Source organism: Peromyscus maniculatus, chromosome 3 (assembly GCF_049852395.1).
Source record: "Peromyscus maniculatus bairdii isolate BWxNUB_F1_BW_parent chromosome 3, HU_Pman_BW_mat_3.1, whole genome shotgun sequence".
NCBI lineage: Eukaryota > Metazoa > Chordata > Mammalia > Rodentia > Cricetidae > Peromyscus > Peromyscus maniculatus.
In genome coordinates this window covers 60,370,670-60,384,015 of record NC_134854.1, presented here as the reverse complement: position 1 = coordinate 60,384,015, position 13,346 = coordinate 60,370,670, and the positions used below count along the sequence as shown (strand labels likewise).

At 36.4% G+C, this 13,346-nt stretch overlaps 1 protein-coding gene across 2 annotated transcripts in view; it reads right to left on the bottom strand.

The window, feature by feature from the left end:
• Copg2 (coat protein complex I subunit gamma 2) overlaps positions 1 to 13,346 on the bottom strand; it is a 135,763-nt gene that overhangs the window by 55,426 nt on the left and 66,991 nt on the right. For both annotated transcript variants that reach the window (XM_042272992.2, XM_006979420.4), the window contains 3 exons: positions 11,287 to 11,420; positions 10,785 to 10,852; positions 9,328 to 9,516 (listed from right to left, as the gene is read on the bottom strand). In XM_042272992.2, coding sequence (XP_042128926.1) covers positions 9,328 to 9,516; positions 10,785 to 10,852; positions 11,287 to 11,420 — 391 coding nt within the window. The remainder of the gene's footprint in view (positions 1 to 9,327; positions 9,517 to 10,784; positions 10,853 to 11,286; positions 11,421 to 13,346) is intronic.

Here is a 13,346-nt window from a genome sequence, read left to right as displayed (position 1 = left end):
CTGGAGGCCTCAGAATTTCATAAAAAACATCACGTTAATAGTAAAGGTTTAAAAAAGGATTTTTCCATAACCTGGCAACAAGCCAAAGAAATAATAAAGAAATGTCCTACTTGTTCTTTCTACAATCAGACGCCATTACCAGCAGGATGTAACCCAAAGGGTACTCAGAGAAATGAAATCTGGCAGATGGACGTGTTTCACTTTGCAGAATTTGGAAAATTGAAATATGTACACCACACTATCGATACTTATTCAGGATTTCAATGGGCAACTGCTTTGAGTTCTGAAAAAGCTGATTCTGTAATCACTCATTTGCTAGAAGTTATGGCCATCATGGGTATACCTGCACAAATCAAAACTGACAATGCTCCATCATATGTCTCTGTTAAAATGAAACAGTTTTTTGCTTATTACAATATAAAGCATATTACAGGCATACCACATAATCCTACAGGTCAAGCAGTTATAGAAAGATCAAACAGAACTCTAAAGGATATGCTAAATAAACAGAAATGGGTAACAAAAACCCCCAGAAATAGACTGCATAATGCTCTTCTAACTTTGAATTTTCTGAATGCCAATGAGAAAGGAACAACAGCTGCAGAGAGACATTGGATAATAGAAAAAACTACAGAATTAAATCAGCCTATATACTTTAAGGATGTGCTGACCTCAGAATGGAAACCAGGGTATGTATTACATTGGGGACGTGGTTTTGCTTTTGTTTCTACAGGAGAAGATAAGCTGTGGGTACCATCAAAATTGATAAAGGTTCGATTTGAACAAGAGAGACCTCTTAATTAGAGGAGGTGATAGTTCATCAACCAGCATGAACATCCAATTTAAACTAACTTGTATCAATAACACATGCCTTTTCATTTAATCAGATAATAACTTGTCAAAAGGAAACATCCCCAAAATTAGTCTTGGGGAAAGGTTTTTGTTTTTGTCTTTTAGGAGAATGAAGGTTAAGGAATCTGAAGAACACTGGACAAATGAGACAACTGAAGAAAAGGGACAAATCATCTATCCCAAGAAACAGAGTGAAACGGTGTATGGGTATATATTATCTAAAAAAATTTTATGTCTTCCTAAATGTTTGTTTCTGCTTTTCGCTAAAGATTTAACACTATTGGTCTTCTAACAGTCCCAGTTCAATTAAAATTTAAAGCTGACTTTGGAGTTGGAGAATGGCTCTCTCCTTCTTTAAAATCAAGCATGTTGTTAAAAGGAAAATGCAAACTCCCTGTATCATGCCAGAATAAGAGCCATCTTCTGCTATGGTACAGGACAAAAGCAAAATTAATTAAGGGACTATTCTATTACTAATCTCAACTCTTTGATTCTATTCTGATTCTTTAAACTGTTCTCAAAGTATAAATTTTATATCAAAATTTACAAGATTAATATATATATATACATTTTAAACTTTGTTAAGATAGAAATGGTCACATAGAGTACTAACTAATTCTAGAAAAAAGGCTAGCTGCATATATATGTTTTTGTGTTCGAGTCTCTTATCAGTTTTCTGCAGGAAATCACGGCCTGGCCTAACATCAACTGAAGTCTCCAGAAAGAAGATGGGGCCCCACAACAACAACAATTCCACGTGGACAATAATAATATCATTAAGCTGACAAACATCATCCACAGATCAGCTTTGAACTACAAGGTGCTCAGAGCAAATTTGAGATGACTAGCTGAGATGATCCAGTCTCAAAGACTACTTGAATAAGGACTTGAGATAAACCCTCAACTTTGGCATTATACACAGACTGGATAATGAAGGATATAGTTACCTCTCCTAGAATTTGACAATTAACCTAAAATTTTTCTTTCAGGATAAAGAAAACTTCGCCCATACCCAGCAGGAAGCAATTTTAAGAATACGACGCCCACATTCCCAAAGAGGTGGTGTGGGGCGGGTGGTTTTTTGGTCTTTTTAATGGGTTTTGGGTCTGGGATAATTTTCAGTATTTAGGGGGGTTGGTTACAAGTTATTGTCAAGGGTTAGGAAAAAGGCTAAGCAAAGGAGATTAGATTTAAAGTTCTTGTTTAAAAAAAAAAAAAAGAGAAAGAAAGAAAAGAAAAAGACAATTACTAGTTTTAAATACTTTACATTGGATTGAATTGTTTTATATTGTACACAAATTTGAAACTGATATTGTTAGAAAATGCTATATGTATATTTCTAATTGTATTTATTCCATCCATTTAACAATGTAATGCAAATTTCTGATCCTTGAATGTTATTATTATCAACTATTAGGATATAAAGAAATGAAAGCTAGTAGTTAGACATTATCATAGAACTTGTAGTCATATTAGATATGTTTTAAAAATTGAGCAGAGATGTTTTAGACAGGTCATCTTCAAACCCTTCAGAGATCTACAGAATATGGCATTTAAAATGTTTTAATAACTTAGAAAATTTTTCTTTTTTGAGACATGTCGGCTCCTGGCAGTACCAATCTACTTTAGAGAAAATATGGGCATTGAAGAAACTGCATATGGAGTCAACTTTCATTCTGGCAAAAGTTAGCCACTGGACAACAATGTATCCTCGAATCAACAGGACAAAATGGACAGACAGAACACAAAACAAGGGACTACTGATTCTTGCCAAAACAAGTGTGGTTATGGCTTTATCAAAAGGCATCTTCTGAGGCCAGGACAATATGGCCCCATCCCTGAAGTGGCCTTCGCATCCGGAAAAGGTACGGTGCCCTTTTCTTCGAAGGCAGCTTAACAGGCAGAGGGCCGATGGATTCTGTTGTACAATGGAACAGCAGCTGAAAGCTCATGCCTCTCAAAAGTAGACTGGCATTTAATAGAGGGATGTGGAGAAGAAGGGGATGCTGAGTTGAAGCCATATATACACAGCCAAGAAGAATGGACAGCTGAATTAAAAAACTGTCAACAATTTCCAGAATTTAAAATCCTGAATCATGACAGGACACTAGTGGAATTCAGGTGTTTCTGGTACGTGGACTGCTCTCACCCAATGTGAGGTTGAACTGTTGACCTTGTGTACATCCTACTTCACAAATGAGTCTGTCAGATACACTAAGCCTATAGGCTGAAGATGATGCCCCAACACTGCGGAGAAACCTCAGGTGACTGCCCAGGCAGCTGGCTGTTTCTGTCAACTCACAAAATTTTTTGGAAGTTGCTTGCATGCACTTCCTGTTTTTATTTTTGTTAGCTAATATTATTCCCTTCTTGGGTCTCTGAGGGAGTTGAAGATTAGTTAGTTATGGTTGAAGATTAGTTAGTTATAGTTGAAAATTAATTAGGATAGAAAGTACATTAGATACATCTTGGGATTATCAAAATAGGATAGATAATGGAATTATTTTCTCTGATTCGTCAAATACCTGTTTAGGTATTTATTACTTGTATATATTGTATATAGTTATTGTACTTTTGTATATAGTTTTTCTTTTGTTAGTCATAACTTTTTGCTTTTTTTCTTTTTATTAAAATAGAAAAGGGGAAATGTGGTGGTAATCTAATTGTATTGAAATATTATTTTGATTTGTACTGAAATATTAATTTGATTGTATGTTAATAAATAAAGTTGTCTGGGGGTCAGAGCTATTAGAGCCATAGCAAGAGTGTGGCGGTGGTGGCACACGCCTTTAATCCCATAGATATCTGTGTGTTCAGGGTCAGAGCTATTAGAGCCATAGCAAGAGTGTGGCGGTGGTGGCACACGCCTTTAATCCCATAAGATCTCTGTGTGTTCAGGGATACAGCCAGCATTGGAGACATATGCCTTTAAGACCTAGGGGGCTGTACATTCAGACAGTGACGAGGCAGTCATGTGTTTGGGTTTACAACCAATGAGAAGGCAGAACAACATACTTTAAAAATACGAACGGACAGGAAGTAGGTCTCTTTTCGCGAAGCTGGGACAGCAGGAGGAAGGGTGAGATTTTAGCTCTGAGCTCTGACCTCTCGGCTTTCTCTTTTACATTGTTTCTGTGTTTCTTATTTAATAAGACGGTTGGTTACATCTACACTGGATAATAGAACAGATTTAGAAGATAAAACAAAAATTTCAGGAGAAACATAAAGTGAATATTTTGACAAACTTCCATAAATGATCAAAGACTAAAGCTAAAGGTATGAATAAATGCCATTGTAATTGAAGGTCTTATAGACACAGGGGCAGATGCAACAATAATTGCACCCAAATCTTGACATCCAAATTGGTCTCTCCAGGATGTAAACGTTCAGCTTTTAGGGACTGGAACTCTATCTCAGGCAAAACAAAGCACAAAGTGGGTCAAATGTATAGGGTCAGAAGGGCAGAGAGGAAAATTAAAGCCATATGTAGCTAATATAGCAATGAATTTATGGGGATGTGATTTGTTACAGCAATGGAATACCCAAATTAATATTCCTCCAATCTCAGAAATAAACCATAAACTAATGTATGTTTCTGGGAAAACTATTAAAAGGTATTATAAAGAACAGTCACTGACCATTCAAGTTGTACAAGAACAGGGCAAAACTACTGTTGATCTTTCAAAGATACCAACAGCCCTACCTTTAAAATGGTTGACTGACAAACCTGTCTGGGTGGAACAATGGCCTTTGACATCAGAAAAATTACAGGCCTCAGAACAGCTGGTACTGAGCTAAATGCTCAACATATTGAGGGATTGAATAGTCCTTGAATTCTCTTGTATTTGTTATTAAAAAGAAATCTGGAAAATGGAGAATGGTAACAGATGTAAAAGCTATTAATAAGGTGATTCACCCAATGAGCTCTTTACAGTCTGGAATTCCCCTGCCTTCTCTATTACCTACAGGATAGTCTACTATAGTTATTGATTTAAAAGACTGTTTCTTCATTATACTTTTACAAGAAAAGAATAGACAAAAATTTGCCTTCAAGGTGCCTACTTATAATAATTTTCAGGGTGCTAAGAGATATCAATGGAAGGTTCTCTCACAAGGGATGTTAAACAGCCCCACCCTGTGCCAATATTTTGAACAACACGTGTATAGAGAAGTTTCCTTTAGAAGGCACTAAAGAATGGGAAAATGTTTGTGAGAAATATAGTAAAGGTCTACACTTAAAATATAGCCAATGAAAATAATAAACAACTAATGACATTGATAATAAGTTGAGATCAACTGCCATACCAACTCCAAGTGTTGTCCGTGTGACATGAACAATTATGACTATAGTAGCGGATGGGAGATACGTGTCCCACGGGACTAAGCTCCCTGGAGGTCCCTGGCAGAGTGTCCGAGTTATGCTTCTTTCTTCACAGATGTGAAGATATACTTTACAGATCATGAGCTCCCTGGGCTATGGGTTCTGTATAACTGCTTTTCTGATAATGTTTTAATTAATCTATGAAGCACAGTCAAAATTAATGAATGCTTGGGTTGTGAACTATGGATGAAAGAGGAAGCTGGACATGGATCTTAATTAAATATAGCAGAATGAGCTATTTTTTAAAGACCCCAAGCCGCTAGATAAAGAAAGTGCAGTAGTTCAGGCACTTCTAAGGAATGAACACTCACCCACTAGGAATCATTTAGGAATCCCAAATAAAGTGATTTGTGGTAGAAAATGTTATCTCATAGGAGGCAGATGGTGGGCCCCTTTGTTGAGGAAGTTCAACATGGGAAACTTAAGGACTACAACAGAACCCCTTCCCCTTATAGGTGTAAAAGTACAAGAGTCCATATTCCAGCAGGTAAAAAGGTTTTATATTAGAAGAGATGTGTGGTGAAAGAACTGAAGACAGACTTAGAGAGGGTCTGCAGCATCCAACTTGGCTAAGTGAGTCATGAGAACCAGAAAAGCAGAAGTGTATAATAAACTAAAAAACTGCTAAGATAAGATAAAGGACACAGCTGCAATCACAAGAAGTCTACACAAGTCTAGGGACTATATTAAGTATAAAAAACACAGACTGCTCTTTGGGTCATAAAGTTCTTCTGGGTGAAGGGATATGTTTAGCGCCAATTAATAATTGTGTGCTTGCTGTTTTTTTAAAGATAATGTAATTGAATTACTGCCAAGCTCTTACTGTTTCTTGTATGACTTGATAGTTTTCTTTTCTGTATATAAACTACTGATTTGAAGAAGTAAAATTGCAGCAGATTCAAACCACTTCTGAGTGTGTTGTCTGTCATTCACCGAATCCTTGCCTTCCTGACTACTCAAGCCCTGGTTCTCCTACGGTTGTGGTACCCCCGATGGGCCAGTCCATGGCAATCAATCCCTTTTTAAAGTTTCTTTTTATTTTTATTTGTTTAATTAATTAATTTATTTATTTATTTTTAGACAAGGTTTCTCTGTGTAGTTTTGGTGCCTATGCTGGATCTCATTCTGTAGCCCAGGCTGGCCTGGAACTCACAGAGATCCACCTGGCTCTGCCTCCTGAGTGCTGAGATTAAAGGCATGTGCCACCACCACCCAGCTTCGTTTTATTTTTATAATTCCCTTTTTATTATAAAACTTCATGCAGTCACAGAAATCAATAACTAAAAATTGAGAAAATCACTGATGATACTGAAAAGTACACTGAGTTGTAAATAACTTAATGAGGATTTGTTTTATAAGGTTAAAAAGATAGCAAAATTAGTAATGGGGAGAGTCTACCAATTAAAGAATATAGCTTAACAATTAAAATTATTATCACCTTTTTCTAACTTTCTTATGGCATGTTTCAGACTACTTATTAAAATTCATATTTAACAAAGTATTATAAAAAACAATGCTTATACACTTGTTTCATAGTTTGTTTAAAAGATTTCCATAATCTGAATTTCTTTTATATACCTCTTTCCTGCCTGATCATGTCTTTTGTAGCCTTCCTTGATTTCTCTCCTGATATCTTTACCATTTCCTTATTTTTCTTCAGTTTACTAATGTAGCCCCAAATAATACATCTACATATACCTATGTAAGTTTTGCTTACTCTTTGGTATTTACATGACTGCTATCATTTTGTATATAACCTGCAACTTGCCCAATATGTTTATAAGTAATGCACACAACTGAAATAATCTCACAGTTCAAAAAGTGAAATTGTAGGATTCTCTCTTCTTCTTTTTTTCTTTCTAGTCAGACCTGGTAGCAGCTATAATCTCTATTCTTGGAAAGCTGGAGTATCAAGATTGTGAATCTAAGACCAGCTCAGCCTACCTAGTAAGAACCTGACACAAAAAGAAAAAAATAAAAACAAATATTTTTTAAAAATCACTTTTATTAGACATTGGATTTTTGTTTAATTCTACAAGTAGTTGTACACAGGATAAATAAATATTTCCAATGATTCATATCCGGGCCATAAAGTTTTTAGAGTACTTTAATTTTCATCTTTCTAAACTTTTTTCATTTTCAAAATTGAAGCCAGTAGACTACTACCCAATTTTGGTTGCATTCTGCTTGACTGTTTTTTCAAACAAGAGTCTATTTACCCAGGATGTCCTAGAACTTGTATGTAGCTCAGGCTGGCCAAAATTCATGATGCTTCTGCCCCAGCCTTCCAGGTATTAGGATTATAGGCACATGCCACTATTCCACATTTATATTCTATTTTTGTAGGGTTTGAAAGCTATGATGGCTTTAGAATTTTTTTTTTTTTTTTTTTTTTTTTTTGGTTTTTCGAGACAGGGTTTCTCTGAGTAGCTTTGCGCCTTTCCTGGAGCTCACTTGGTAGCCCAGGCTGGCCTCGAACTCACAGAGATCCGCCTGCCTCTGCCTCCCAAGTGCTGGGATTAAAGGCGTGCGCCACCACCGCCCGGCTTGTTTTTTTTTTTTGTTTGTTTGTTTTTTGTTTTTGTTTTCGTTTTTCGAGACAGAGTTTCTCTGTGTAGCTTTGCGCCTTTCCTGGAACTCACTCTGTAGCCCAGGCTGGCCTCGAACTCACAGAGATCTGCCTGGATCTGCCTTCCGAGTGCTGGGATTAAACGCATGCACCACCACCGCCCGGTAGTTTTAGAGTTTTTAAAGAATTATTAAGAACAAAAATAAAGAATACGTAAATCGATAATTTCAGAAGCCTAGATTATCTATAGTATTTATTTTACAGTCATTTAGAGAAGTTTACCAACTTCCATTCTAAAACATTATCCTTACCAATACACTTTCCCTACCATTTCAGTTTATTTTGGAAAACAGCTCCAACCCAATTATTACACTCCAAAGTTTTAATATGTCTACTTTTGTTTATTTTTTCATATTAAGTAGACAGTAACAGTCCCTTATGCTATATGGCTGAGCATTAAGAAAGAATGACATGGTCTTTTTTCTCTTTCTTTACACTAAAACTTAATGTCCTTTGATCATTTCTAATACACTGTCACTGGTTGTACTCAGCACTTTATTAGAACTGCTAGCTGTTTTAATAAGGCAAGAAAAAAGGAAGGAAAGGTCTTTGGGTTCAAAATAAGGAAACCTCATTTATACAAGATATTATTATTTATACAGATAATTTTAAACAATATAGGCAATAAGGGATTTCAGCAAGGTCACATGATACCAAGCAAATATGAAAAAATTAAAAGAAAAATAGTTTCACACATTAGTAGTAAATAATTATTTGATTATTTGATTTTCAAATAAAGACACCATGGTGGTTTGAATAGGAATGGCCCCCAAAGACTCAGATGTTTGAATGCTTGGCGAATAGGGAATGGTACTATTGGGAGGTGTGTGGCCTTGTTGGAATAGGTGTGGCCTTGTTGGAGGAAGTGTATCACTGTGGAGGCAGGCTTTGAGGTCTCATATGCTCAAATTGTGTCCAGTGTGGCACACAGTCTCCTTCTGCAGCCTATGGACTAAGATGTAAAACTCTCAGCTCCTTCTCCAGCACCTTGTCTGCCTGCAAGCCACCATGCTTCTTGCCATATGATAATGGACTGAACCTCTGAAACTGTAAGCCAGCCCCCATTAAATGTTTTCCTTCATAAGAGTTGCCATGGTCATGGTGTGTCAACACAGCAAAAAAAAAAAAAAAAAAAAACCCTAACTAAGACAGATACTAAAGCACTCCAATAGGGAAAGGAAGTCTTTTTAACTAATTATGCTGATATAACTGGGTTTGAGGATAGGAAAACATTGAAATTACCATACAAACATTAATTCAAGTGGTCACAAACCAAAATGTAAAAGGTAAACTCATAAAACATTTAGAATAAAACATCTTTACAACTTGGAGAAAGATAAAAGCTATTTATGTAGGATACAGCAATATCTAGGAAGGAAAAGAATGATAGCTCAGACTTGATAAAAAGTAAGACCTTCTCAAAAGACAAGCCATTGACCAAGGCAAAGCTTGTTTAAATTCTTACCTTGAACTCATCTGAGATTTCAGACACAAAAGAAGCTATCTGCTTCATAAGCCTGTCCACACTGCTCTCACTTCCTGTTTTGAGCAATGTAGTAATGGCCAGTGTAGCAATGCTTCTGTTTGAGTCTGTGATTAAGTTTTCTAAATCCAGGTTGCAGGCAGTCACAGCAGAGGGGTGCTTCATTGCCACCTTGTAGAAGGTAGTGAGAAAAAAAAAAAAAAAAGTAAAGCACATTGTTGTTGATAAAGGCCAGAACCTAAACTTTAACTAAGGTAAGTGGCAATCTAAATGGAACAGTGTAGGCCAAAGTAATCCTTTCAGATCAGGTGTGGCGAATGCCTACAACCTCAGCACCTGAGAGCTGAAGGTAGAAGGACCAGGAGTTCAGTGTCATCTATGGCCACTCAGCAAGTCCCAGGCCAGCCCAGGCTACCTGACACCATCTCAACTCCCTGCCCAAAGTAATTGTTTTTTAACTAACAAGGTTTCACTTGATAAATGAATAATGGCCACAATACAGCATAGTACTCTCCTTTGTTAACCTCTCCCATGTAGCCTTAATAACAATATCAGTCTCTTTTATTATAGGTGTCCTGTTATCCTTACAGTTTCTGTGTTCATGAACGTCTCTTCTACTAAACATTAGAACTCTGAGAAAAAGATCTATTATGGTAAATGCTGATCAACAAAACGTTCTGTCACTTTAAAGCACTCCTGAAATTAAACAAATTCCTGCCAAACTGAAGTGCCCACCATTGCTAAACTATGCCAGTCATTCTGCATTGATGCTGTCCATCTCTGTCTATCCCACATTGGCACAGATCATAGATCTGCACATCATTATCAGTAAAACTCATTCAACAGGAAAAGATGACCCAGACTAGTGAAAAATTTTCATTTATCCATGTATCAAAGAATCATATGCTTTGTGCAGAAATCTTTGTGTATTTTAATGGTTGGGTGCTACTTTGGGCCCACTGGAGTTATTATAAGAGATAGCATCATATTATATAACCTCTCTAAAATTCACAAATGTGAATTCTAAGACACAACTAATTTCAAGATTAGAGATGAGGAACTGATAAAAATGTTCAATCTTTGTATTGTTTTGTATGATTTTCATTAGCACAAGTGGCTATAAGCATAGGTAGCATGATTGGAGTGACTAAGAAACAGAGTCCCTTACTTAATCTTAATTAAACTTAAATTGGCACTTGTGAATGGACTTCATATTGAACAGCGTAACTCTTGAACATAAAGTGCTCAGAAGTTAGAAATGAATTGTAATCTTCCATGAACTAATGGTATAAATGGCTACAACTAAGGCCACAGCACAAATAAGTACACATGTGAAGCCTATAGATCATATATGCTAAGTTTGAAGAGAAAGCCAAATGCTCTATATTTAATGTTTCTGAATTAAACATACAAGTCTATATTATCAGCAGGATACCTACTTTGTTCAAGGTCCTCACAGCTGCATATCTTAAGGCTGGCTTAGGAGAGCTACAGAAAAGTTGAAGAACTGGAAAAAGGGAAACAGAAAAGTCACTGTGGATCCCACTCACCATATAGCTGAAAATTACAATGTGTAATGAATCATGTTCATTGTGTGTATCAGGAAATAGATCACAGCATCAAACCTCCATGTGAATGAACAATAATATCAAAAATAGGGGAAAAAAGCACTGTTTGTTCAGGTATAAAAACTTCAATAGAAAACAAGGTTTGCTTTTCCTCTCTAAGAATTAATATCCCAATTTAAATAAGAGAAATAGTGCTAGTTATGAAAGCAAATGTGTTTTCTAAACATTAAAGAAAACTGCAATCATTAACAAGGCTCTTTATTCACTGAGCAGTCTTGGCCCTAAACCCCACTCTTCCTGACCACTCTGCAGAGCTGCTGGGTTAAAGAACTGTAAGAACATCAACAGAGGACAGCTGTCAAACACAACTGACCTGAGACGGCAGGCGCCAACTCTCTTGCAGTACAGTTGGGAAGATGAATAATGGCAGAGGCAGCTTCATAAATAACCATTTCATGTTTATTTCGCAAGCAGCTCTCAATGAAGTCAAAGAGTGGACTTTCATGACTGCCAATAAATACATATAGACCATGTTTACATATCAAAAAGCGGGATGTATGCACAATGGTTAAAAGCACAGGCAGACTGAGATATACTTCTGGTACACTGGATAAAAGATCACTGAAAATTCACTTCTTTAAAAAGCAATGAAAATTTGTCAAAACTAGTTTCTTCAGAACTTTAAAATTTAACCCAGTGAGCAATTACTGAAGAAAACTACGAGATCTTAGAATGGTGAGCTTTCTGGTGCTTTAACTTGCAAGAGTCTCAATTTCCATCCTTCCTTCCTGGGATCACTGTAGCTCTGGAAACCAGCAGCCTCATAACCACTGAACCTGTGAAAGCCAGCAGCCTCAGAGAATTGGTTTAATATGAGTCAAATCAATTCATGTTACATATCACATTAAAAATATAAAATATGAAAACTACATAGTTATTATTCTAACCCAAGAATCATGATGCATACAAAGAGACAGTAAAATACTGCCCAAACACAAGACTAAAAGCAGTCACCAGCAATTACTCCTGAGAAAGCCTAGATATCAGCCTTACTAGACAAACACTTTGAGTCAACTGATACAAACATGTACAAAGGACTAAAGGAAACTACATCTAAAGAATTAAATCAATCTATAACTATGAGAGATTAAAACTAATTAAAAACCAGAGATTTGGAAAAAGCAATGACTTCATAAAACATTAATCAAGGAGGTTTGTTGTGGAATATTAAACTATGTAAAGATGTGTTATATTTGTTTATACTGCAGAATATTACTTGAATTATGTACAGGTGTGTTACATTTGTTTCTGCTGCCTTTGTTAATGCTGTAAAGACGTGTTACATTTGTTTCTGTTGCATTTGTTCAATTATATAAAGATGTGTTGCTGTTTCACCTTGCCCCCTAAGGCACTTGATTGACCTAATAAAAACCTGAATGGCCAATAGCCAGGCAGAAGAGGGATAGGTGAGGTTGGTGGGCAGAGAGAATAAACAGGAGGAGCAATCTATTTTCGAAGAGAATGAGAGGAAGAGAAGAAGGAAGAGACTGGAAAGAAAGAGGGACACACCTGGGGCGGAAGCCAGGCAGCCACCAGCCAGCCAGAGAGACATCAGGAAAGTAAGACAGACAGAAAGCAAGAAAGAAAAGGTAAAAGGCCCCGAGGCAAAAGTAGATAAAGAGAAACAAGTTAATTTAAGTTAAAAGAGCTAGTCAGAAACAAGCCTCAGTTGGTCGACAGTTGGTCGAGCATTCATAACTAATATTAAGTCTCCATGTCATGACTTGGGAGCTGGTTGGTGGCCCAAAGATTGCAAATGTGCACGATGGATGAAGAGCCAGAAAACTGATGTAGCCAGCAAAGGGAAATAAAAAAACAAAACAAAACAAAAAACAAACAAAAAAAAAAAAACAGGAAGAAATGAACAAGGTTTGGAGACCCACGAAGCATGAGCAAATATGTCAACTCCATGTAATTAAAGAGACTCCTAAGAAAAGAGACAAGGGGGCAAAATATTTGAAGAAATAATGACTGAAAACCTCCAGATTGATGGATCAAAATCACGTCAACAGGCCACAGAAGCTCAACAAATCTCAATAGGATAAATACATATTGATACAATGTTGTTCAAGTATTAAGGAAATAAAAAATTCTGACAGCAACAGGGTAAAAAACAAAACAACTCATCACACTTCGGAGAAATCAAGACAATTATACAATTAATGGCTGACTTTGGGGACTTCACCCTATGCATAGCACTAGCCTGCCTCACTGCCAGCTCCCCTCCCAGCCTGAATATTAGAGGACACAGAAAGAAGCTTGTCTAATTCATTCATTCATTCATTTTTATTCATTCATTCTTTCTGCTGTTCTCCTTTCCTTAATTTTACTCTTTATAACATTTTATGCATCTTTGTATTTTTCTATTTCTGA